The 27,270-nt window shown below is 35.4% G+C and overlaps 1 protein-coding gene across 1 annotated transcript; it reads left to right on the top strand.

The window, feature by feature from the left end:
- Window positions 1–352: 352 nt before the first annotated feature.
- Window positions 353–22,689, top strand: atg3 (autophagy related 3). Its single transcript, XM_083534264.1, has 12 exons — window positions 353–593; window positions 7,020–7,061; window positions 7,165–7,214; window positions 16,035–16,105; window positions 16,225–16,332; window positions 16,421–16,467; window positions 16,585–16,678; window positions 18,473–18,507; window positions 18,601–18,756; window positions 18,866–18,993; window positions 19,810–19,878; window positions 21,961–22,689. Exons 1-12 carry the CDS (start codon window positions 522–524, stop codon window positions 22,040–22,042), a joined length of 954 nt encoding a protein of 317 aa, XP_083390390.1. The 5' UTR covers window positions 353–521; the 3' UTR covers window positions 22,043–22,689.
- The last annotated feature ends 4,581 nt before the right edge of the window (window positions 22,690–27,270 follow it).

Here is a 27,270-nt window from a genome sequence, read left to right as displayed (position 1 = left end):
TCTACTGTATAATTCCTATGTATGTATGTATGAACTATCATATGTTGCACTATGTCTGTAGTCTCTCCTGCACTTGAAGCTCCTGTCACTAAGTCAAATTCCTTGTGTGTGTAAACAAACTTGCCAATAAAGCTATTTCTGATTCTTAGATATAGAAATAAAAAAAAATGTAAATGGCATTAATTTAATTTTTACCAAAATGTGTTCGTACTTATTTAAATTTTATTTTATACAGTTGTACATTGATACATTTATTGATACTTATGCAATTTTCCATGCTCCATATCATCTTGTGGGAGGACCTACAAATCTTCGCCTCTTCCCTTGACACGCTATACGCGTGCGCCATGTTCACGTGACTTTGAGGGTCGGAAGTGACAGTCGGATGACTTGGGTCACGTGGTTTTGATAGAGGTTTGCTAAACAAAAAATCTGTAAGTAGTAGTTGCAACTAGAAGACTTGAAAACTCAAAGCATTAGGGCGAAGGCGGCTTTTATCACCGTGGTATTTAATTGTCACCATGCAGAACGTCATCAATTCTGTGAAAGGCACAGCTCTAGGGGTAGCTGAGTTTCTAACGCCCGTACTGAAGGTAAGCCCGTAACGTGTACGCCAGTTTGCTAGCTCTTTATCGACTAAAGTAGACATCTTAGATGGTGATGAGCAGCATCTTTTACTTTCTCGTTCTGTCAGGGAGAAGATGTGAAATTCAGACGCAGGCTAGCGCATAGATTAGTTATTAAACCTTATCCGGTGTAATAAATAGTGCCACAAAGTCCGTTCCGGCAAGTGTAAGTGCTATAAAAAGATATCAGATCAATATCTTTTTCTACTTTTTTCACTTAACTCTGTTAATCAACCTCAGTTCTGATTACTAAAATTTTACCAGGATTTTTAATTTTCAATTGCCAATATAATTTGTGAAGTCACAGATATGGGGGAAAACACAAAGAATGACTGAAATTTTATATAAAAAGTAATTGTGGACTGGATTATTTTTGACCATTTTCCACAATCTTGGATGTGTCAAAGATACAAATCTAAAAAACCCCCAAAAAACTTGATAACCAAAATAAGGATGTAATAATTTAAGATGATGCTGCAAAACAAACAAACAATGCATAAAAGTCAGTTTTGTTTTTAATCTTTGACAATAACTTTGGCAATTATTATTATTATTATGTCTTAGAAATGTATTGTGAAATGATTAAGACGCTTCCGATGTGTCGCAAATGTGGACGCCTTCTAACAGCCAAAATATTCTTCACACAAACCTGAAAGTGATGCAACTGCCTACAAAACATGCATTGTATAACCCACAACTTTAATTTAAACTATTAATTTTAGTTCATGGTTTCAACTTCCATAACCTACATTCGTGCAATATATGGATATTATACAGCATAACAAATGCTGTAGAATTATAAATGTAAAAAGGATATAAAAGATGAATGTGTCCAATCAATTGGAGTGGTGTCATAGTTTTCCTGACAATATAAATAGAGAAATAAATACATCAACCGAATTTCCACCTAACTAAAAATCCACCTACGTTTGGATTGTGGGAGAAACAGAGAAACCGGAGAACCCAAACGAAGCAAAGATGAGCATGTGAAAGCATTTAACATTTTACTTTCACATTTTTCTTTCACGTTTTTCTTTCACGTTTTACTTTTATGTGAGTCAAGATTGATCTTGTCTTGGCTCAACTGATTTACTGACTTTTTAATTGTAAAGGTATTGAACCTGTTATTTTCCAGCATAGTGTTGCTCACAGCAAACTCTTATAAGTGAGTTAAATTATCTTCCTCTTTGTCTGGTTTATAATTAATAATATATAAATAATCCTTATTTAATTGGCAGATTTGTGATTGTGAATGGCAAATACTACAAAATTCTAAAGTGTTTTTTATTGCAAGCATAGAGGAGCTCACTGTAAATCGTTGCTGTGGTATTGATTGTCCTAGCTCATTTCCATAATAATGGAAGATTTTGGTGACTTTGAAGAGGAACTACTTTAAAACATTTCCATAAAATTATTTCATCGTCATTGTGAGCTCAAGGTTGGATACTATTAACTGACATGAGTTGATTTGATCAGCTGCCAGTTTGAAAAGTCCTTTATAATCTATCAAAATATCCCACTAGTTCAGTTGTATAGATAGGACATTAAAGAGCAGATAATTTTAATTCTGCAATAAAAATTTATTTATTTTTAACGTTTACATAAAGTCCTGGTTCAAATATACGAACAGTTAATGTGACTTTTACTTGCCCTTTCTTTAAAATTCTGATTCTGATTAATTAGTCTTTATACTGAAAATTATGTATTTTACGGTGAACTCATGTTTGGGTTTGATCATCTACCAATCTAAAATGTCTATTTTATAATGGATTAAATATTGTCCTTTAGGTCAGTAATATTGAGAAACTCTGTTTTTAAAGGGCTATTTCCATGTTGTTATTAAATTGTTGCTTAATTGTACTGACCGATCCATGGATTGATTTTGAAACATTCTACAGTCATATTAATTAACTTCTATTGTGATTATGGAGAAAGCCAGTATAAGTGGGTTTGAGAGTTGAAATGTCTTAGCAGATTAATTAATATTTAATTATATACAGTAATTAAATCATATATTTTGTTGTGAAGAGATTAAATATGAAATGTACCATCTCTATTTGAGACAAATTTTTTGCTTGATTTTAATAATAATAACAATAACAATAATTAAATGAATATTTTTTTGTATAGTGCTTTTAACAATGAACATTGATTAAAACCAACTTTACACATATGCGGTGAAGAAAAAGAATACGATTTTCTTTAAAAGTATAAGTTTGTCTCTGATGAGCGTGCCGGTGGCAACTGTGGCAAGGAAAAACTCCCCGAGGTTGCATAAGGAAGAAACCTTGAGGGGAACAAGACTCAAATAATAATAGAATATGCTTCTTAAATGATCTGTTTGGACTGCATATTGAGAGTTCCCATAAACTGCTATCAAACGCAAATCAAACAGTGGAGGAATCACCTCTTAGCTCGCTTATCAGACCTTTCTTTGATTTGTTTTTGAGAGAAAAATCCACAAATGGCTAAAACTGCTTAAAAACACTTAAGAAAGGTTGTTATTGGTAATGAAAAATATCACGAATGCTATGAAAAGGTTTTTTTGTTAACTAAAGAAAGTTTCCAAATTTTTTATTTTTATTTTTTTTTTTGGGTCGATTTTTACCGGCATAGATCCATCAGTGTTGCTGAATCACAAATGACTAGTATACTTTTACTATTATTTGACAAATTCATGGAAAGATGTGTGAAGAGCTTAATAGACATTTTTTATTGACCATGACCTTAGAGACACTGTAGACTTCTAAGAAAAATCATGACTTGTTTCTTCAGTCCTGGGTGCTAATAATATGTATTTCATTTGCTCTGGATTGACAAGGCAGCCTGCTGAAATTTATTGGCCCAGATATTTACTTGCGGTCTGACCTAGCTGTGTTTAAAAAAAAAAAAAAAAAACACACCCGCCTATTTTTCCACCAGAAAATTGCTAATTAATTTGCTCTTTTTAGGGGCCTTAAATGCCTCCAAGTCGCACAACACAACTTGAAAAAAATCTCCTGATAGTCAGGAAATCCCTGTAGCATCATTATTATAATTGTTCATCAAACCTATCAGTAAAGCTATCAGTTAAAACATTTTTGTTCATTAAAATACAAATGAGTTTTTAAATGTCCACCTTAATAAACTTAATATACTTTCTGAGAATAACACATTTTTGTTTTTAAATCCTAGTACATACAGTATATCTGACTTTCTGAGGGAGGAAGAACTGAGTGCTTCCATTACTTTTGCAGAATCATAAATGACCAATAGGTGGCAGAGTACCGAGTATTGAAGGTCAATGGGACAACAGTGAATTGGAAACAGTAGCGCACTAATGGCGCTGTAGCACCTATTACTGTAAGTTGTTTTACATATGCGACATTAGGGGAGGGGGGCATCACAAATGCATGAAATCGCACTCACTATAATTGTTTTTCTTCTATTTTGTATGTATTTTATAGCATTGTCGTCATGTTTTGGGAATTGTCATTCATTAACAATTGGTAGTTTTTAGTGTATACAAAGTTAATGGCAATCAGCAACAAAGAAAACATTTGTAGTGTTTTAATTAAAAGAACGAATCGAGTGAATTTGAAAGTACATTGAAGAAACTTGCAGTAAAACAAATGTGCTTTGGTCTAGAGAGATATTTGTGCTTGATTTATATAAAGGGAAATGGGATGAGATTAAGGTTCGAAATGTGTGTGGTATAAATAGCAACAGTATATTGTTTCCATTATCAAAGAGTGATGTGAGGTATTATGTGGTTTATTTTTAATTCTACATGTTTAATAGTATTTGTGAGCTGTTATAAATGACAAAACAGCACAATTAAACGTTGAGTGATTTTAGTAGCTTAAAGAAACAAAGAACAAAATTGGTAATCTGTATATTATTAGACAAGGTTACCAGTTTGCTACTGAATAATCTTAACAAAACTTTAATAGTAGATTTAGATAGGTTCAAAGGAAATTTCAATTTCACTCAAATTGGACACAATCAAGCAAACAAAACCAAACAAAACAATTATACCTTTTTAAAAAGAACTTTATATTTTTTTATTTGATTTTTTTTATTTTTTTTATTTTTTGCAGCTACAGAAAAAACCCATTCAAAATGCAATTTCCATTATATGCGAAACTTATATTTGGGAACAAGGTTTTTTGCCCAGTTTAATTTGTCAGGAGAATTTAAAATTAAATAATTTGCAAAAGTTCCTAGCCATAATGGCCACCACACAGAAGTCAGTACACAGTACAATGAAAACATGACTGCCTTCAGCCAATCAGATTTCAACTAGCATTTCATACAGATAGTATTAAGCTATGACATCACAAAAGTTATGTTGTTACTCTGTGGTTGATGGCATGTTCTGTTGTATTGGCAGGGGGACTTGACCCCACATTTCGTCACTATTGTAAATCAACATTGGAGTCTATTACAGGCCATGGAATGGTGCACTTTTTGGGTATACAAGCTATCCAGTGCCACCAATACATGAAAAAAATTCAATTTGACTTGTTAAATTGTTTCATTCTTTAGTAAAGCTTGCTTTAATTAGCATTCATTTTTTGCTGCATCAGACCTGTCTGTGATGCAGTGCTCTATTATTCTGCATTTCTGTATATTGATGGTTTCTATAGCTATGGCACCATAATGATTTAAAGGTGTATTTAGAGGTGCAATGATTCAGGTAGGACCGCCTATCCACCTACTTTGGCATGCTTACAGAAGCCGTGATTGGCAAGCGTTGTTGTGATTGATAGTGTAGAAAGAGTATTCTACTCTTCACTCTCTGGGGAAAAAAGTCAATTTTGTGCTGTTGATGGCTATGGCAATTAAAATCAGAAACAATTAATTGAATACTTTTCTGTTGCACCAGTTGGGGGTCTACAAAAGTGCAGCTTATTTTAACTTTTTAAAATGTTTTAATTTGAAAATAAATATGTATTTGGACTAGGGCCGAAACGATTCCTCGAGTAATTTTTCGAGTAATTCAAATACAAAAATGTATCAAGGCAAATTATTTGCCTCGATGTTTCATTTAGTCCATTTAACTACACACTGAGGATCGTGTTCCCCCATGGACTATTATTACTGATGCACCATCCTCTAAACTCCGGAGTGCTTTTGACAGGTAAACACTATGGAGGCCCGTTTCTGCCACAATAAAAATGTTTGCCTAATTTGGATTTTTATTTTTTTTTGCAATTCTGATTTTATTTCTACCAATTCCAACTTATTTTCTCGCAATTCTGAGAAATTTTTGTCGCAATTCAGACTTTATTTCTCGCAATTCCGACTGTTTTTCTCGCAAATCCATGAATGCATGAGAAATGTTGGTTATTTACGGAAAAATAAGGAAAAAAGTCTGGCAAGAGAAAAACTTCCGAATTCCTCGAAAAAAATTTGGAATTGCGATAAATATAGTTGGAATTAGGCCAACTTTTTTTCTCCATGTTGCGGAAACGGGCATCCATACAACACAGAAGATGCTGCAGAATGAAAAATGGGGGAATGACGAGAAAACGGCTAGGGGTGAGGAGAAGATTCAGGCTACACGACAGAAACTTTCCAAACTAAAACATAAAGAAAACACCATACAGTGTCATATTACATCAAAATGCAAATACAAATATGTAAATAATATATAAATAAATTACAAATTACTTTAAAAAAAAATGTTTTAAGTAATTTCAAATTGATTTATATATTATTTATATATTTGTATTTGCATTTTGATGTTATATGACAATTAAATGCATTAAATGGGTTTAGTTTTTACAGATATTCTTGTATGCAATTTAATTTTAAATTTCTCTTGTATATTTAATATTGCTCTTTAATAAATAAAAAGTTCTTCCTATCTGAATAATCAATGCCTTAATTTGAACATTATATTGATTGGCTATTGACAAATAACCACCAGATATTTAGCTGAATTTATGCTCATTAAACAGCCTGCCCTCCATTCATATGGTGCTATATTTGGTCATATTTAAATGACATGTATTATTTGTCTTCATTTATGGCTGTTTTTTGGTTTTCCTTTTTCATGTTCTTTAATTAATGTCAAAAGTATCAAATGACTGGGCTTCACAATTTTTATGCAGTACAAATAAGTAAATCCATGCAATAATATGATTTATATGAATAATATGATTACATGTCACTAAAGTAGATGTTTATGATAACAAATATCTTGTTATTTATAATTCAAGTTGTCTATATGCATTTTAAAAAATTAGGATTATACCTCAAATGCAAGTGCAGCATTAATATAGCATTACTATAGGGATGTTACTGATATTAGTGTTCATGGCTTCTAGCATAATTTAAATTGTTCCCCAACAAAATCATTATCACTACAATGTTTGTCTTATTTTATTGTTTCACTGCTTTTTGCAGGAATCCAAGTTTAAAGAAACTGGAGTTATAACTCCTGAGGAGGTAAATTCTGTATTGCGATTTAAAATGAATATATTATGTTATTTTATGTGCTATTAAATGGTCATATTGGATTTTATTTCACTAAATCAAATTCTTTATACAGTTTGTTGCTGCAGGAGATCATCTAGTTCATCACTGCCCCACATGGAAATGGTAAGATCCCTTAAGTTAATTTTCTAGTGTTCACACCAAAGACATGTCTGCATAAGGAAAGCAGAAAATTACATGCTTTCTACAGCACTAGAATAAATTAACAGAAAAATAAAAGTAATCAACAAGCAAGGGGAAGAAAAATAAAGTTGCAAACCATAAACTGGAGAAATCTAAGTCTAGGGGGGGCTGCCAGTAATAAACGAGTAGGGGAATGGAAGTAAAAGTGCAGGAAATTCTTTAAAAGAAGCAAAGAAAAGAAGGAATGAAATGGATAGGTTTAGAAATTACCATCAAAATTACTATTTGTTATTTGGATAATTGCTGTTAGGTACATTGGTTTAGAACTTATTTAGACCACTTTATCTTTTACACACTCTGTATTAGTGTTAATCCTAACATAATAGTTAAAACTGTAATAACAAAGTAAAAAGATAAATTTTTGTTAAAAACTTTATGGAAAATTACAAACTAATCTTTTACTTTCTCCAAAAGACTCTGGGCATGACCTGAGTCCATCTCTGTCAAATGTGCAAGAAAAGATTTTGAAAGGCACAATGTGAGCAAATGATAAGCACAGTTTATTAGACATAGATTATGTAAAAAAATAAATAAAATAAAACTGCTCCAGAGCATGCATGAATTCACACTATGGTACTCACAATAAGTAGTTTACTGTTCATAAGAACAACATTAATCAATCCAAAGCATTTCTGGAGAGGCTTTGGACAAGTGTCTGATTGTCCTTGAGTGGCACAGTTGAATCCCATACTTGAACCATTGATAATTTGTGGAAAAATATGAAAAATTTGCAGATACCATACATCTGTTCTGATTCAGAGGATGTGAAAAGGAAAAAATGTAAGACATTCAGCAAATCCAGACCTGCATGTTTGCGAAACATGTGGGCATTTTTTTTTTTTTTATTAATTAAGAAGAAACTTTTTTAAAAGTAAACATTTACGGGAATGCCAGTCCTTACCGCCTGGGGTAGACCAGTCAGGAAGTCCAGAATCCACTTACACAAATGACTGCTAAGTCCTAGATCTTTCGACTTGAAAAAGATTGGTATGAATAATGGTATTGAATGCAGAGCTGTAATCGATAAACAGCATCTGCACATAGATGTCTCTTTTCTCCAGGTGTTTCAGGGCAGAGTGCATGGCCATTGCAGTGGCATTGTCAGTGAATTAATTTGAATGATAAGATATGGTAGAGAAGTGCAGAAGTGGGATCTGGCAAGATGCTCAAAGCAGTTCATCAACACTGATATCATTGCTACAGGGAGGTAGTTGTTCGGGAGACCGCTGCATGTGAAAATCACTGTCAGAGGACAATGCTTCACATGTTAAAGGTCAGATCCACAAGTTTGAATTCACTCTGTCATTTTGAATGTCACACTTGGACCTCCTGTAGGCAGTCATGTCACTAGAAGTAAAAGCTGTAGTTCTCAGCTCTGCATGTACATCTCAACTGACCCATGGATTCTGTTTGAAAAAATGACTTAACTTTTACTCTAGGGAAAGCATACTCTGTGCATGTGTTTATTTAGCTAAGTACAGAGTTTGTGTTTCCTTCTAAGTTGTAAAGTTAATAAATTAATTAATTTAATAAAAAATTTGCCAGTTGGTGTATGCAAGGCAATCTAGAAGTCAGGACATGGCATCCTCACTCTGTTTGTGTATTGCTCTAGAAATCTTTCTATTTCAGGCATTGTTAATAAGCAGGAAACATCAGGAAGCTAATGTGGTTACCTTTGCTGAAAGCAGGGCAGGGAATGGGTTTGTAACTTTCCTTTAGTGTAGAATACCTTTTTAATGTTTGTCAGAGTGCAGGGTCGGCCATTATACGGCATCCCTGGAGCACAGAGGGTTAATAGCCTTGCTCAAGGGTCCAAGAGTGGCAGCTTGGCGATACCAGGGCTTGAATCCCACACCATCCGATCGGTAACCCAGAGCTTTAACCACTGCTACTACCACTCCAACAGGTCCCCAACAATGATAAAGGCAGCATTGGTTGTCTTGATCAGTATAATTTAAATTACATTTAAAATGTTGAAATAGCACACACACACACACACACACACACACACACAAACACACAGAAACTGTTTGCCTCATAATTGATTTTTTTTTTAATTATTATTATTTTTTATTATTTTTATTGAGGAAGGAACAGAGGAAAGCACAATAACAAACAACAATAACATTAGGCGACAGCTAATCGACAGTATTTTCCACATTTCCTGTCCCCCCCCCCCCTTTTCTCCCCCCCCCCCAATCAAAAAAAAAAAAACCACAGTTATGACTACAAACAGTGAGGAAATACTGAACAACATTGTTAGCCCATTGCACCTGACGGCATTACCTGTTACAATGTGCACAAGCCTTCCAACTCAGTTTGGGGGAAGAGCTGCACCCTTTCCAAAATATGAGATCATTGGAGTCCATACTAAATAGAAAGGTTTGGTGGACCCTCTAAGAGAGTATTTAATTTTTTCCAATTTCAAAAATAGCATCAAATCTTTAAGCCAGAGTGAGACTAAAGGTGGTTTACTTGATTTCCAATCAAGCAATATTCTTCTCCGAGCCAGAAGACACGCAAAAGCACAAGCATCTTGACACTTCCTGGGCATGACTGTACCTTGCTCAGGTACTCCAAAAATGGCCATTTCAAAACTAGGCTTAATATCCCCTAATATACACCTCAGACAAGATTTTAAATATAGTTGTCCAGTAATCAAACAGTCTGGGACAAGTCCAAAACATATGAGCCAAATCTGCCCCAACAGAGCGACAATGCTCACACGCATCATTTACAATGGTGTATATTTTGGACAGCTTAACCTTGCTGTAATGAAGTCTGTGAAGGACCTTGAACTGAATCAAGCCTAAACGAGTGCAGGAGGTCATCCCATTTACCCTGAATAATCCCTTTTCCATTTTGTTCAGATCGATATTTTTTACTGACATTAAAGTGTCATACACTTTGGAAATTACTCCCCTCAAGTGTATTGAAATATTTAGAACTGTATCCATTCCCGCACTAGTAGGAACGGAGGGATATGTGGGACAGTGGCTTTGGATTAGATGACGAACTTGAAAATATCTAAACAAGTGTGATTCTGGCAGACCATATTTTGAAGAAAGAGCTGAGAACGAGGCAAAAACATTATCTATAAAAAGATCACTAAATCTGACAAGACCCGAACGTTGCCACTGACTGAAAACTGAGTCCAGTTGACCCGGGAGGAATAGGTGGTTCTTGTATATAGGGCCGGCTATGGAGAAGTCTCTGAAACCAAAACACTGTCTGAATTGAAACCAGATCCTGAGGGTATTTGCTACAACTGGGCATTGCGTATATGATGAAATACGAAGGGGCATTTTGGATAAAGCTAAAGCTGGGAGAGATGAAGAGGTACAAGAACACGCCTCTGAAATGCCTGAAGCAAATAGAGTACTTTTGAAATATTTGCAGCCCAATAATAGTATCTGAAATTAGGTAGTGCTAATCCCCCTTGAATTTTTTGTCTTTGGAGGAATTCCTTCCGAATCCTAGGTGTTTTCCCTCCCCATATAAATGATAAAATTAGACTGTCTAAGTTCTGAAAAAAGGATTTAGGTAAAAAGAATGGGACACACTGAAGCAAGTACAAGAGCCTCGGTAGAATGTTTTTTTTTTTTACACAATTAATTCTTCCTGCAAGAGAAAGAAACAGCAGATTCCATTTTTTGAGATCAAGTTTTAACTTGTCAATTAAAGAAGCAAAGTTTTCTTTGTAAAGGTTAGGAAAACCCTGTCAGATATTTATCCCTAAGTATTTAAAACCTGATACAGACAATTGAAACAGTATATCATTCCCTGAAATTTGGAGGCCCCTACTCTTCACGGGGAAACAAACACTTTTTGAGAAATTTAATCTATAACCTGAGAATTCACCAAATTGATCCAAAATCGTAACTACTTGCGGAATACCTACAATCGGGTCCGAAAGACACAACAACATATCATCAGCATACAAAGATACCCTATGGTCTATGTTTCTACTGCTAATGCCAGTAAAATGCTTCGAGCATCTTAACGCTATGGATAGGGGTTCGATGGCTAAAGTAAAAAGTAAAGGGCTAAGGAGGGCACCCTTGTCTCGTACCCCTTGATAGAGGAAAAGACTTTGAATGTACCCCATTTATAATTATCGATGCCACAGGAGAGAAATATAGTAACTTAACCAGTGAGAGAAAATATGTTCCAAAGTAAATACTTCCACTCAACCCTGTCAAACGCTTTTTCTGCGTCTAGTGAAATAACAACCTGAGGTATAGGGCCCTAAACAAGTTTCGATGAGTGGATTACCCCCAGCAATCTCTGAATATTACTAAAAGAATGACGACCTCTGACAAAACCTGTTTGGTCGCCAGAAATTAAATTCCCTATTACTGTATCTAAACGTAATGCAAGGATTAGTATCGGTGTTAAGGAGTGATATTGGCCTGTAAGAATTACATTTTACGGGATCTTTGCCAGGTTTTAACAATAGAACTATGTTTGCTTCATTCAAAGTTTGCGGCAAGCTTCCCCTTACAAAAGAGTCCTCAAACATATCAAGAAGAATAGGGGCTAATTTGGTTGCAAATTTTTTGTAAAAATCTATAGGGTAGCCATCTGGGCCAGGGGATTTTTTGTTCTGCATTAATGAAATAGCATTTAGAATTTCCTCCATTTGTACATTTCCCTCCAAAGCATTCTAGAGTTTAATGTAGGGCTTTCAGAAGCATATAAATCTAAAAAGTAGTTCTTAAAGGTTGTATTAATTTCAATGGGATTAATGATTAAATCATCATCATTGTTTTGAATTCAAGATATAATTTGAGATGCAGCTTTAGATTTCAATTGGTAGCCTAAAAGTCGACCTGCCTTTTCCCTATGTTCATATGTATACCCTCTAGCACGTAATAAGCACCATTCAGTTTTATTTGTTGAGAGCAGGTTATATTGGACTTGAAGGCTCAACCGTTCCTTATAAAGTTCTGGTGAGGGAGACACAGAATAGAGGCAGTCCAGTCTCCTAATAGAGTCAATTAAATTGTCTAATTTTTGTTTACGCTTATTTAGAGTTGAAGTATATGAGATTATTTTCCCCCCTTATGAATACTTTTAGTGTTTCCCACAATGTAGATGCCAATATAGATTCTGATCTGTTATGCAGTAAGAAGTTATCTATGGCCGTAGTTACGAATGTACAAAATTCAGGTTCTGATAACAAGGACGTATTTAGTCTCCACAGAGGCCGTTCATTGTACCTCAGATTGCAAATGAGATCTGATTCCACAATAGGCAAATAATCGATTTGTTCAACAGAAGGAAGGAGAGATTTATCTATAAAGAAGTAATCGATTCTTGAATAGGAGTGGTGTACTTGCGAGAAATAGGAGTATGCTTTGCTGCGTGGAAACAGAAATCGCCACGGATCAACAGCTCCCACTTGATTAAAGAATGTGGATAAGGCTTGGGCCATCTTAGAACGGAATAATGACCTGGGGTTGGAACGATCGAGGGGTGGATCCATAACAGTATTCAAGTCACCACCAAATATCATGCAATGGGAGTTAAGATCTGGCAGAATAGAAACAAGCTTATTAATAAAACTTACATCGTCCCAGTTGGGAGCATATACGTTAACTAATAAGACAGGAACATGATACAAACTCCCAGAGACTAAAACATATCTACCCTGAGGATCCATAATGGAAGCAGAGACCGTAAATTGAATGTTCTTGTGTATCAAAATGGCAGTGCCCTGTGCCTTAGAGTCAAAATTAGAGTGAAAAATCTATCCCACCCACGATTTCCTGAGTCTAAACTGATCGCTAATACGTAGGTGTGTCTCCTGTAGGAATATTATTTCAGATTTAAATTTTCTTAAATATGCCAAAATCCTGCTTCTTTTGGTTGGGCCATTTAGGCCTTTTACATTCCAGCTAACAAATCTAACTTTCGACCCCCCAGGAAATTTAGCTAAATCGGCTTTATTAGCCATGTGCAAACATAAATTTAAACAGGCAAAAACAGCACAGAGATGCAATCAGCAATACAAGTTTCCTCACTGTTAAGAACTTCTGAAGACATAACATAAAACAAAACTTCTTGTAATAAACAAAACGCAAAACCAAACCTCCCATAATATTCCCTAAGCTTGTTTCCCTGACTTTAACGGGGTCTTTTCCATCTTCACTGCCTTCCGGAATGTTAATAATACGCAGGTTAGCCCTTCTGGATCTGTTCTCAAGATCATCAATTTGGTCAAGAAGAGATCAATTTTGCGTTTTCAAGGCTGTAATCGTCGCTTCCGCTGCGACCAGCCTTTCAAAGTTTTCACCAGCTAATACTTCAGTGGACTTGAGTCGAAGCTGAAACGAGTTTACTGTTTCCCTTAACGTGTCAAGTGAGGCTTGCAACAGCTGGATTGAATCATGAATCAAGCTTGCCATGTCCTCTTTTAAACTGGCCCGTTGTTTTTCCAGTTCAGAGATTAACTGACTCATCGACAAATTGTCTGTGTTGTTTTTTAACAGGTGAACCCTTGCTGTTAGCGGTTTCGTTAGACGCCATGATTGCTAACTTGCCCGCCATAGTAGCACCTGAACGTGTTGCTGGTGCAGTACCTTGCTTCTGCTTCAAGTTGCTCATTTCTCTTCCCGAATTGAGTGTAGATCTTATATTTGACGTCGTTAAGCAATTAGATGAAAAAAAGAAGACGGGAAGACTTTAACAGGTTTGAAAGGAGTGTGGTTGGGAGGTCCTCGTCCCCGCTGCTCTCTCTCACATCGCCAAAACCAGAAGTCCCATAATTGCTTTTGTTTCAAGGCTGGTAGAACATGTTGACTAAAGAATATCCATAGCCATCATGTAAAGATTTCTCTGTGGGATGCCTTGAACCTATCCAGGCAGATGATGGATCATATGAGGTTTTTAAAGCTGCCCACCCTCTCAACTGTGGCCCTGTTGATCAAGCAAGTTCCACACCTGCTTTCTATCATAATTATCTGCCTTCTCATATCTGACATGATAATGCTGTTTAAATTGGATCGAAGCTTTCAATCACTAGTGATGTGTTCAGATATATTGTTTGTAGCAATGTCCCTGTACTGCATCAATGTGGGCCTAAGATGAAATTTAACAGTCCTACTTTATTAAGATGATATGGTGGTAACTTACTTTGATTATCTCTCTGTAGGTTGATCTCTTCTTATTCAGAGAAACACATGTTGTCTTGGCACTTAGCAAATAAGTCCGAGGAATGGCTAGGTGTTGTGCTACTCCCTTAGATCTGTATGTTGTATACTGGCTACAGCGGGATATATTCTGCAGATTTTTTCTAACCGAACTTTCTAGGCCTTTGTAGACCAAGGTTGATCACCTAGTTAATACATTTGAACTGTAGAGTCTATTTTTATTATGAGTTTTTTGGACCGATTTGTTAATGTGGTCATCAGTACATAGACTGTGTGTAGTAGTGCCTGTTTTAGAAAAGCATCTTTTATGAAATCGTTTTTAAGGGTTCCAACATGTGGCCTAAATGTATCCTAAATGTGATTCTTTTAAGAGCCTGCTTTTACAAGACACTGCTATGATGCCTCTGTGACATATCATGCCCACTTTGCTGTGGTGGGTGTAATGCCACATGCATCGGGACTAGTACTATAGGTGTTGTGTGATGCACCTGCTCAACCAGTGGGATACCCATTGCTAACGTTCACATTTTGCTAGGGAGTGCTAGGTAGCTGCTTGTTGAGGAGTGCATGTGAGGTTTCTCCTTTAACAAATACATTAATGCTGGGTTTGTTTCTGTAAAAAAACAAAAAAACAAAAACCCAACAAACAGCATTTTAGAATACAAGCCAAAGCAATTTGTGTAAATGAACTGCAGATAGCAAGTTGCAGATAGCAAGTTGACAACCATAAAAAATATATATATTTTTTTTTACAGAATTTATCAAAACAATGTTGTATGCTGGGTTGTTTGTTTTTATTTTTATTATAGAATAGACATTCTAAATTTAGAATGTCTATTCTAGAAAAAAAAAAATAGAAACAAATTCTAAATTTAGAATGTTTATTCTAGAAGAAAAAAAATAGAAACAAATTCAAAATTCTACATTTAGAATGTCTATTCTAGAAAAAAATAGAAACAAACAAACCAGCATAAATTAATTTGTTAAGGGAGAAATCTCATGCCCTCCTCAACAATCAGCCACAATAAGCTTTAATTTAAGATAAAATTTATTTTTCAAAGTACACTTTATACATAATTTATATATCCAATTAATCGGAGGGAGAAAAAAATCGCCCGATCAATTAATTATCAAAATAATCAATAGTTGCAGTTGTACTTGGAACGCATACTTTTTCCTGCTGCCGGTTGACCTGTACTCTCTGCCATTTCACAAGTGACTGTGTTATCTTGCCATCACGGTAACCCATAATTTTACCAGCCCAACTAATCGATAATAGCATTCATTGACAACGAATTTCATTATCAAACATTTTTTTTTTATTGATTAGTTGTTGCAGCCCTAGTTATTATGCTCATTAAAATATAGCTTAATTACATACTCATTAGTTTAAGTGTTCAGTGGTGTTTAGATTAAATGACCATCAAAAGATGTTGGATCTGTTTTATATAATTGTTCCCTAATCTTTCCAACTCTTGTTTAGCTTGTGTTAGACGGATTATTGCTGTACTAATGGCAATCTTTTTACTTAAGGATATTTTCCTTCTTGTGAATCAGAGTTCTTTTAAATCATTTTGTTTAACTGTAGGGCATCAGGAGAAGAAGCAAAGGTGAAACAGTACTTGCCAAATGACAAGCAGTTTCTGTTAACCCGTAATGGTATGTAACACCTAATTTGAGTGCGGATACTTTAATTAATAAATTCATGAATAATTTAGTTTAAGATAAATTACAGTCTTAAGATGTCAGAATTCATGGTGTAGCTTCATCTGTCTCAGTTCCATGTTACAAGCGTTGTAAACAAATGGAGTACTCTGATGAGCTGGAGGCCATTATAGAAGAGGATGATGGAGATGGAGGATGGGTTGACACATATCATAACTCTGGTAACGTCAAAATTCAGTACAATTATTTTAAAAACTTACTTTTAAATATTTTAAGTAATAAAATTATTTATCACTATTGCATTGCCAGTGGCTGGTGTGACTGACGCAGTTTGTGAAATCTCATTGGATAACAAAGTAAGTTGGTAGCTGTACATAAATTCTAACAACCTAGGAATTTCAATTTCATAACTTACTAACACCTGTTTTTTTTTTTTTTAAAGCTGAACCTAATTGTTTTTTTTTCTTTTGAAGGACAATATGAACATGAACGTGCACATGGGCAGTGGAAATAGTGATGATGATGATGACGACGATGATGATGAAGTAGAAGCAGCAGATATGAAAGGTAACTAAAAGAAAATATGAAATCAGTAAAGAATTAACATATAGATATGTACATCATGCCAAAAAAATTCCCATTGTTAATTCTGTCCAGTGTGGCATAAATTTTTCGCCAAGATGATGTACTGGTGATGGGAGATTCGCACCTGTGCATAAAGTTTGCTTTAGCACATCCCAAAGATTCTCAGTTGGGTTAAGGTCTAGACTCTGTGGTATTTATGCTCCATGAACTCTCTTTCACAATAAATCATGGCATTGTCATCTTGTAATATGCCCAGGGAAGACAAATACATTGATTGGAAAAAAAACCTGGCTTTTTGGGCACAACATGTTGTTGAACACAGATCTAACTAATTGAAACAACCCCATATTGTATGGTAGGCACAAGTCATAATGGGTACATAACGTCTCTCTTTTTAACCCGATGAACCCGTAAATCTGGACTTATTAGACCACGTGACCTTTTTCCATCGGTCCAATATTTAAGCGCCCTAGCAAATTTGGACTTTTTTTCCTGTTTAGCCTCATTGAAAAGTGGTTTTCTTAAGTCTACACATCTGCTTACTCCAAGCTTCACAGCTGCTTGCTCCCAATCCCTTTGTTCTCATTGTATGTGTGAAAATGCTCTTACGTTCACTATTGAACATAGCCATGATTTTTTTTTTTTTTTTTTTACCAACCACATTTCTTTCTTCAAGGTGATTCCACTATCCTTCCAGGCTTTAGAAATGCATTGGACAGTTCTTAACCAAATTTTAAAGTAGCATCTTTTCCAAAACCACAAGATATGTCTCCCGACAAAGTTGTTTGAGAAGCTACCCGCATCATCAGTTAGGGTTAAATAACTTGATGCTAGTTGAAACATATTAATCACAGTCACTCTCGAACTTTTACTTACCGTAATTTCTGGACTATAAAGCGCACCCATATATAAGCCGCACCCACTGAATTTGACAAAGATTTTTATTTTAAACATAAATAAGCCGCACTTGTCAATAAGCCGCATGTCTACATTGAAACGAATGAACTTTACACAGGCTTTAACGAAAGACAGTGTCTGTTACACGGTGTAATGGGTGAAATATGTTGCGCTTTCTTTAGGAGCATAACAGTATTTTGGGAATAGCCTGGCGCCGCATTTTCCCGCTATTACTGCATGTGTGGAGGCCGAGGAATATGCCCTTATTATTTTCTGATGCTCATTTCTAAGTTTCTTTGACTAACCCTTAACGCTGTTGCCAAGAAAAATAAAAAAGCACGAGTTTTGGAAACCTGTCTGTGCTTATATGATTTCTGTTGCAACTGGAGTTAGCGAGCTCTCCCATGACCCAGACTCAACGCGTTACAACGGTTACAACAGTAGCCTATTAAGAAAGTCATTGTTCACTGTCTTCCTCCTTCCTTTTACAACTATTTCTCTCAGGAGGTTATCTTTTGGCATCATTGTGCGTTTAAGAAAAACTTTTTTTCTCTCAATGCTGTGCAGCTCAGAACACAGTTGAGGTGCGTTTTTCGTTTCTGTTCGGAAATTTTATTGGTCTAATGTTATGGGGTTCAGTTTTTTGGCTTAAAGTTTGTGAAACCAGAAAAAAACCAGGAAAAATTTATAAATTAGCCGCTACGTTGTTTAAGCCGCGGGGTTTAAAACGTGGGAAAAAAGTAGCGGCTTATAGTCCGAAAAAATACGGTACTTGCTTAGATGTTTCCGGTTTTTAAAGGGGCAGTATATTTTTTAATGGATCTTACGAATACAATAATTGCTGTGCAAATATAAATCTAGTAAATTTGTATATTTTAGAGTATGAAGAAAGTGGGCTTTTGGAAACCGATGAGGTGAGTTCTGTAAATCTTTTTCTCTCTTCTTGTAAATAGGTGACAAATAGGAGAGTAAATATTAATATTTGTATTGTTTTAACATTTGTTTAGGCCACTCTTGACACAACAAAAATGGCAGATACAGCTAAATGGAAGGCTGAGACAAGCGGAGAAGATGCCATTCTACAGACAAGAACCTATGATCTATACATAACTTATGACAAGTACTATCAAACTCCTAGGCTGTGGCTGTTCGGATATGATGAGGTTCATGCACAATCCAATGGGCACAAAAAACAACACACAAGATATTTTGGATTAAAGCACAGTCATTTTTATCATTACATTTACACCTGTGTATTATGCTGTTTCCTAGGAAAGACAGCCTCTCACTGTTGATCAGATGTATGAGGATATCAGCCAGGACCATGTGAAGAAAACAGTCACCATTGAAAACCACCCACACCTGCCTCCTCCTGCTATGTGCTCTGTTCATCCATGCAGGTAATAAAACTTAAATCATACAAGGTGAAAAGGTATGGTGTTTGTAAAGGTTTGGCCCATATCTTCTTGTGAAATAACAAAAATGGCTTCCTAAGTCACAGTAGGCATAACAAAAAACTCTCTTCACTAAATAAATTAATGTACATATTTTTACTTCATAAATTAACACATTTAGTAAAATAAAATATATTGAATTTCTATATTCAGTAGGTATTCAATAGTCCCAATTTAGTAAACCCTCATTGTAGTGTAGAAAGTGCAGTGTTTTAGCATGAGATTGCTGTATGAGACCCTTCCTGTTCTTTTCATATGTTGCGGTAGATTATTGCTGCTCCTTTCTTTCATTGTTTCATTATGTCAGAATTAAAACAAGAACATCATCTTTGTCTCTTCACAGAACATTGTTTGATTCTTACAGTAAAATTCTATTTTTTTTTATATATTTCATCAAATCATACGGCACCTTTTTTTTTATGACAGGTGAGTTTGTGAGAGCTGTTTAGCCAAAAACTGGTGTCTGTTTTTCCTACAGCATTTGTTAAACTGTCTTTTTGTAGAATGTTATCTTTAAGGCAGGACAGCTAGTTGGTATTAGAAATAGAATTAAAACATTTCACTGTAGTTTTGTGTAAAACTATGTTTCCTGAAGCAGACATTTCCTGAAAGTTTCCTAAAGCTTCATTTTAAACATAACATTTTTCGATTGTCAGAAATTAGTTCAGTCCTTTTATTTATTCATTATTTAGTCCTTGCTAGCTTTTTTTTAGATTTTTAATTTTTATCTCATTAAAATATTTGTCTTTTTATTTTCTCCAGACATGCTGAAGTGATGAAGAAGATCATTGAAACTGTGGCTGAAGGTGGAGGAGAGCTTGGGGTTCATATGTATCCTTACTTTGCAAGTAATCTTTTATTGTTGTTAAGAGACACATGCATGTTCCTTTTGTTTATATGCAACAAACAAATGTACAGATTTTAAACTTTATTTTCATTGAAAAAAGGGTTGACATTATCTGGTTCATGGCTAAAAATGGGTTAGAAGACATTCTATTAGATTGACTGTAAAATCTTAAATAATTGCTTTTACAAAATGTACTTTTATCACTGGTTTTAGATTTCTTTGTATAACAGCTATTTCTTAAGATACAGTGGTGTGAAAAAGTGTTCAGATCATCAAACTAATTAAAATATTAGTAAAAGTTAACACAAGTGAACACAACATGCAGTTTTTAAATTGTTATTGAGGGAAAACAAAATGCAAAACTACATGGCCCTGTGTGAAAAAGTGTTTGACCCCTAAACTTAATAACTGGTTGGGCCACCCCCCAACGACTGCAATCAAGCATTTACAGTGCTGTGGAGGAATTTTGGTCCACTCATCTATGCAGATTTGTTGTAATTCAGCCACAGTGGTGGGTTTTCGAGCATGAACCGCCTTTTTATGGTTATGCCACAGCATCTCAATAGGATTCAGGTCAGGACTTTGACTAGGCCACTCCAAAGTCTTCACTTTGTTTTTCTTTAGCCATTCAGAGGTGGACTTGCTGGTGTGTTTTGGATCATTGTCCTGCTGCAGAACCCAAGTTCGCTTCAGCTTGAGGTCAAGAACCGATGGCCGGACATTCTCCTTCAGGATTTTTGGTAAACAGCAGAATTCATGGTTCCATTTATCACAGCAAGTCTTCCAGGTCCTGAAGCAGCAAAACAGCTCCAGACCATCACACTAACTCCACCATATTTTATTGTTGGTATGTTGCTATTACGCCAGACGTAATGGGAAACACACCTTCCAAAAAGTTAAACTTTTGTCTTGTCAGTCCACAGAGTATTTTCCCAAAAGTCTTGGGGATCATCAAGATGTTTTCTGGTAAAACTGAGACGAGCCTTTATGTTCTTTTTGCTCAGCAGCGGTTTTCGTATTGGAACTCTGCCATGCAGACCATTTTTGCCCAGTCTCTTTCTTATGGTGGAGTCATGAACACTGACCTTAACTGAGGCAAGTGAGGCCTGCAGTTATTTGGATGTTGTTGTGGGGTCTTTTGTGACCTCTTGGATGAGTCGTCGCTGTGCTTCTAAGGTAATTTTGGTCGGCCGGCCACTCCTGGGAAAGTTCTCCACTGTTCCATGTTTTTGCCATTTGTGAATAATGGATCTCACTGTGATTCGCTGGAGTCCCAAAGCTTTAGAAATGGTTTTATTACCTTTTCCAGACTGATAGATCTCAATTACTTTCTTTCTCATTTGTTTCTGAATTTCTTTGGATCTCGGCATGATGTCTAGCTTTTGAGGATCTTTTGGTCTACTTCACTTTGTCAGGCAGGTCCTATTTAAGAGTTTTTTAACAGGTGTGGCAGAAATCAGGCCTGGGTGTGGCTGGAGAAATTGAACTCAGGTGTGATAAACCACAGTTTTAACAGGGGGGCAAACACTTTTTCACACAGGGCCATGTAGTTTTAGATTTTGTTTTCCCTCATTAATAAAAACCTTAATTTAAAAACTGCATGTTGTGTTCACTTGTGTTATCTTTTACTAATATGTAAATTAGTTGAATGATCTGAAGTGTGACAAATATGCAAAAAAATCACACTGAAGGGGCAAACTCTTTTTCACACCAATGTAATTGCATTTACATTGTATGAAATTAATCTGAAATCTTGCCTCAGTTCTAAATCCGCATTAATCAGATTATATGATGAATGTCAATAGAATTATAGAATTGCATAAGTGCTATAGCAGCAGTTACACTCTCAGATTTGAATCAACATTCTTAAGATTGCGGTATACTTTTATTTATATAATCAGAAGTCATGCTAGTGGTTGCTAAAAAAAAAATCTCTAGTGTCTGCTGTCCACTGTAAAACAGTGTACCCCATTTCAAATTAATTTTACTATTTAAAAAAATATGAACAGCAGAAAATTACCCAGAATTCTATTCCTTTATAATGCTTCCTTAATTATGTTCTCCAGGTACCTCTTGATTTTTCTCAAATTTGTGCAAGCTGTTATTCCAACAATTGAATATGATTACACAAGACACTTCACTATGTAACTTTCCAGGAATGTAGCTGGAGTTCTTATTCAAAGTGGGCTGAATGGAATTGAGGCCAGCAACACATATATACAAGCAGTTTTACATAGTTAAACAACGTTATGGGAAATTGCATTGGTAAAAGGTTCAAATGATTAACTCCCAGCTGTAACTCCATATGGCATATTCCTTTCTCATTTTAACCCATTCTCATGCTTGCCTCATGCAAAAAAGGTTTAATATTTACACTGGATTGGAACACCAGTTCTATATTATGTATTAGTGGTTTCAAAAAGGATCAACCGTTACTTCTGCTTACTGCTACTTCTGACTAGGTGTGGAATAAATAATGTACTGTGTTGCACCTGTTGATTCTTGTGAGATAGTGTCATTTATGACAAGTTGTTTAAATGATTTTGAGTTTTGTAATTACTGTCCATTATATCTATTTCTGATCCAAAGTAAGTGGCCAATAGGTTTTTAAGTATCCTTCTCAACAATGTTGATCAAAGTATATCGCAGTCTTTGACTCTGGCATGTAATTTCTCTGTTCTCTTGTTGTATATTGCTGCCTGAGGCATAACATTTTCACAGTGAGTGCCAGTGCAAGCATTATATTCAGGCGCTACTAATGTTGTCTTTCCAAATAAAGTATTTGCATACTTGCATATTCTTTATATTTTGTAAACAGCCAATAACCTGCCATTTTTGTTATAACAGGTTAAGCCTGTGTTTTTACAGTTTACCTAGGTAATAAACATTTTTCTGAAGTTTATAATATCCTGTTCTGTATTAGCAAAGAAAACAGGATAACAGCAGAAGAATAATTGATTAATTGACAGTTTTAAAATTTCCCCAAACTACAATATTATACATGAATTATATAAATGTAAAAGTTAACATTTCCATTAGTTTATCAAGTTTGTTTAAATGAAGCATGCACACAGTTGAGTTATTACAAATTTCCCATTTAATAATACACGTATCATTTCAGGGTTTAAAAAAAAAAAAAAAAACAACATTTAAACACCCTGTAACCTGCACCAAAACTAACTGATGTTGAACAGTGTACACTGTAAAACATTTCTGTAGAATTTACAGTAACGTACTGCCAATTTTGATTGCCAGTAACACCTGTAAAAGTAACTCCTGTAAAACATGAGTACTGTAAATCATAAACTACTATTGCACTGCTAAAAAAACACAGCACATTGCTGTACATATAACTGTAAAATTACCCATGTTACAGCTTTTTCTTTAAAATTACAGTACAATTATTAATGAAATTACACGAGCAACTGAATTTACATGTACTGCTATAAATACATTTTACAGTAAATTTGAGCATTTGCATTTGAAATTAAATTCACAAAATAACTACAGCTGCTTTTTTTTTTTAATGATTTGTAAAAAAAAAAAATACTTTTGCTATAAATTCAATTGTCACATATTGCAGTGGTCTTTAACTTGTTAATTTACTGTCATGTGAACAGTAAAACTTTAAATAACTGTCTCACAATACATCCACATTGTACCCTATTAAGTGCCAGTAAGCTTACCACTAAAATGTAAGTAATTACATAGAGGTAAATGCACTAAAAATAAAGTGCTTTAACTTTACAAACACTTGGATGAACAAAAAAAATATAATAATTGTTTTAAACAAATTCACAAAAGAAATCTGCTGAAATGTGCCAATGCATGAAATGCATTCTGTGTAAATTAACAAACATACACAATAACAAAAAGCACTGTTCAAAGCTGTTTTTTTTTTTTTTTTTTTAAATTGGTTCGCCATTCAAAATTCATCACCTTTCGAAGGAGAGTACATACATGTGGGGGTTTTTTCATACGTTTTCTTCTCTCTCTTTCCAAAAGCAGCTTTTGATCCTTTCTCTGGAGTAATACCCGCAACTTCTCTGTGAAAAACACCCACAACATCCAATTATCAGCCAACTATAACAGCATATACACTCAAACAATAAAATATAAATCATTTAGCATAGAGTTATAGTCATATTACCTCAGAGGACCATAAAGACTTTAGACTCAAGTAGCAAACCTATTAGCATAAAATGTAATAGATAACAATTACAAACCGATGATGATGTACCACGCAAATGTACCACCATAATTATTGCAATTGACTATTGTTTTGTATTAATTTTTATTTATATAATCAGAAGTCATGCTAGTGGTTGCTGAAATTTTTTCTCTAGTGTCTGCTGTCCACTGTAAAACAGTGTACCCCATTCAAATTTATTTTACTATTTAAAAAAATATTAATAGCAGAAAATAACCCATAACTCTTTTCCTTTATAATGGTTCCTTATTATGTTCTTCATGTACCTCTTGATTGTTTTCAAATTTGTGCAAGCTGTTATTTCAACAATAGAATATGATTACACAAGACACTTCACTATGTAACTTTCCAGGAATGTAGCTGGAGTTATTAACATAAAATATAATAGATAACAATTACAAACTGCTGATGTACCATGCAAGACCATAACTATTGCAATTGACTATTGTTTTTTATTAATTTCATCAACCTTTTATTAGCTTTTTAAAAAAATATTTATTTTAAAACTTGTCTTTTTAAATATATAATATCCTGCATTTACTACATGCTCTTGCTCCCAGAATTCATATCTTAATGCACTAACAACTTAAAACAAAAAGCTGTAAATTGCAAAATACAGTAGTCTGCTGTAGATATTTATTGTAAAAATTACAGCAATTTCTTACAGTGTACTGTACGTAACGGTAACAACAATGTTGCCTAATCTGTACTAAGTCAGTCCTCCTAGAATGTGCAAAAATTTAACATTAGGAAACTCAAGTATAATTACAATTGGAACGATACAGAGAAGATTAGCATGGCCCCTGCACAAGGGTGGCATGCAAAATCGTGAAGCGTAAAGCTGGCGAAGCAGCCACGTTTGTTTTGTTTTTTTCTATATTCCATTCAGAATTGTTTGAGTGATGGTGACAATAAACTCTCCAGTACTGCTACGACCCTGTTGTAACGACTCTTCATTCCACAACGCAACGCAGAGAACACAAGCACCGGTCAGAATCGAACGCGACCGGATAATACCTGCATAAAGCATATATAATCAGGGACCTCTCCCATCCCAGTTACAAACTGGTCAACCTTCTTCCATCCACAAGAAGATACATGAACCTTTGCAAAAGTACCAGTACGTTTACTGCCAGCTTTTTATTTTATATGTATATAGATTAGATTAGATTCAATTTTATTGTCATTACACATGTACAAGTACAAAGCAACGAAATGCAGTTTGGGTCTAACCAGAGTGCAATAACAGCAAGTGCAGGATATACAGGTTTTTACATGATTTACATAGTTAAATAGAATGAAATATAGACTATAAACAGTAATTGAAAGATGTATATGTACTATAAATGTAGTATACAGATGAATATATATGTACTAAGAACATAATATACAGATTAATATATATGTACTATGAATATAATTACAGATGAATATGACTATATATGTACTATGAACAAAAATATACAGATGCCTTTTACTATACACAGAGATTTACAGAAGGATGTGAACGGTGAACATAATATATTGCTATTACTATAAACAAAGAACGGGTATATATACAATGGTAATAAGTTAATAATGAGCAGCAATACAAAGAAGAGCAGTGTGCAAATGAGCAAAGGTTTGTGTAAACAGTCCGTGCAATAACCAAGTGTGAGGTGAGAAATTATCAGTGTCCCGGTGAGCTTAAGTTTTTGAGTAGACAGTCCATTAGCGAAATAACGAAGTGTGAGGTGTGGGGGAAATGTGGAAGTGTATCAGTGAGTGGCAGAGTTCACTAAAGAGACAGCTCTAGGAAAAAAGCTGTTCTTCAGTCGGCTGGTCCTTGTCCAGAGGCACCTGAAATGCCTGCTGGAGGGCAGAAGAGTAAACAGTCTATAAGTGGGATGAGAGGAGTCCTTAAGAATGCTGCGAGCTCAACGCAGACAGCGTTTCTTTTGAATGTCCTCCATGTCTGGGAGTGGAGTCCCTGTGATGCGCTGGGCGTTTTTTACCACCCGCTGCAGTGCCTTACACTCTGCAACAGAGCAGCTCCCATACCAGACTGTGACACAGCTGGTCAGGATGCTTTCTATTGCGCAGAGGTAGAAGTTCACCAGGATATACGAGAAGAGCTTTTCTTAAGTGTCCTCATTAAAAAGAGGCGCTGATGAGCCTTCTTGACTAGGCTAGAGGTGTTGATAGCCCAGGACAGGTCCGCCGAGATGTGGATCCACAGGAACTTGAAACTAGAGACGCGCTCAACAGCCATCCTATTGATGTGGGTGGTGTCATGTGTGCCTCTTGCCTCCTTCCTGAAGTCCACAATAAGCTCCTTTGTCTTGGAGGTGTTAAGGAGTAGGTTATTGTTATTGCACCATGTGGCTAGGTGCTGGATCTCCTCCCTGTATGCAGTCTTATCATTGTTGGTGATGAGACCGATCACGGTAGTGTCATCTGCAAACTTGATGATAGAGTTAGATCCATTCACAGGCCTGCAGTCAGAGGTGAAGAGGGAGTAGAGGAAGGGGCTCCGCACACAGCCCTGTGGTACACCAGTGTTGAGTGTGATGATGTTGGAGCAGATGGAGCCAGATCAAACCTGCTGGGGTCAGTTGGTCAGAAAGTCCATAACCCAGTTGCAGGTGGAGGTGTTAATGCCCAGATCTACAAGGTGGAGGTGTTAATGCCCAGAGCTATTAACTTGGATGGAATGATGGTATTGAATGCTGAGTTGAAGTCAACAAACAGCATACGTGCATAAGTGTTCTTATTGTCCAAGTGTGTGAGCACAGAGTGCAGTGCCATGGAAACTGCATCTTCTGTGCTCCTATTGCTGCGGTAGGCAAACTGGTGAGAGTCTAATGTGGATGGCAGAGAGTCCATGACCAGCCGCTCAAAGCACTTCATGATAATGGGTGTCAGTGCTACAGGGCGATAGTCGTTCAGGCACGTTGGGTTTTATTTATATATATATATATATATATATATATATATATATATATATATATATATATATATATATATATATACAGTGAGGAAAATAAGTATTTGAACACCCTGCTATTTTGCAAGTTCTCCCACTTAGAAATCATGGAGGGGTCTGAAATTGTCATCGTAGGTGCATGTCCACTGTGAGAGACATAATCTAAAAAAAATAATCCAGAAATCACAATATATGATTTTT

The sequence above is a fragment of the Silurus aristotelis genome (genome assembly GCF_946808225.1).
Source record: "Silurus aristotelis genome assembly, chromosome: 2".
NCBI lineage: Eukaryota > Metazoa > Chordata > Actinopteri > Siluriformes > Siluridae > Silurus > Silurus aristotelis.
This window is presented reverse-complemented; position numbering and strand designations above follow the sequence as displayed.

What these genes read in the sequence shown, in the direction of transcription:
- atg3 (XM_083534264.1), top strand. Translation starts at nt 522, where the DNA reads ATGCAGAACGTCATCAATTCTGTGAAAGGCACAGCTCTAGGGGTAGCT. An exon ending in GTTTCTGTTAACCCGTAATG is followed by an intron (nt 16,106 to 16,224) that starts GTATGTAACACC and finishes CATCTGTCTCAG; the next exon opens with TTCCATGTTACAAGCGTTGT. An exon ending in GGAGAGCTTGGGGTTCATAT is followed by an intron (nt 19,879 to 21,960) that starts GTATCCTTACTT and finishes TATGTTCTCCAG; the next exon opens with GTACCTCTTGATTTTTCTCA.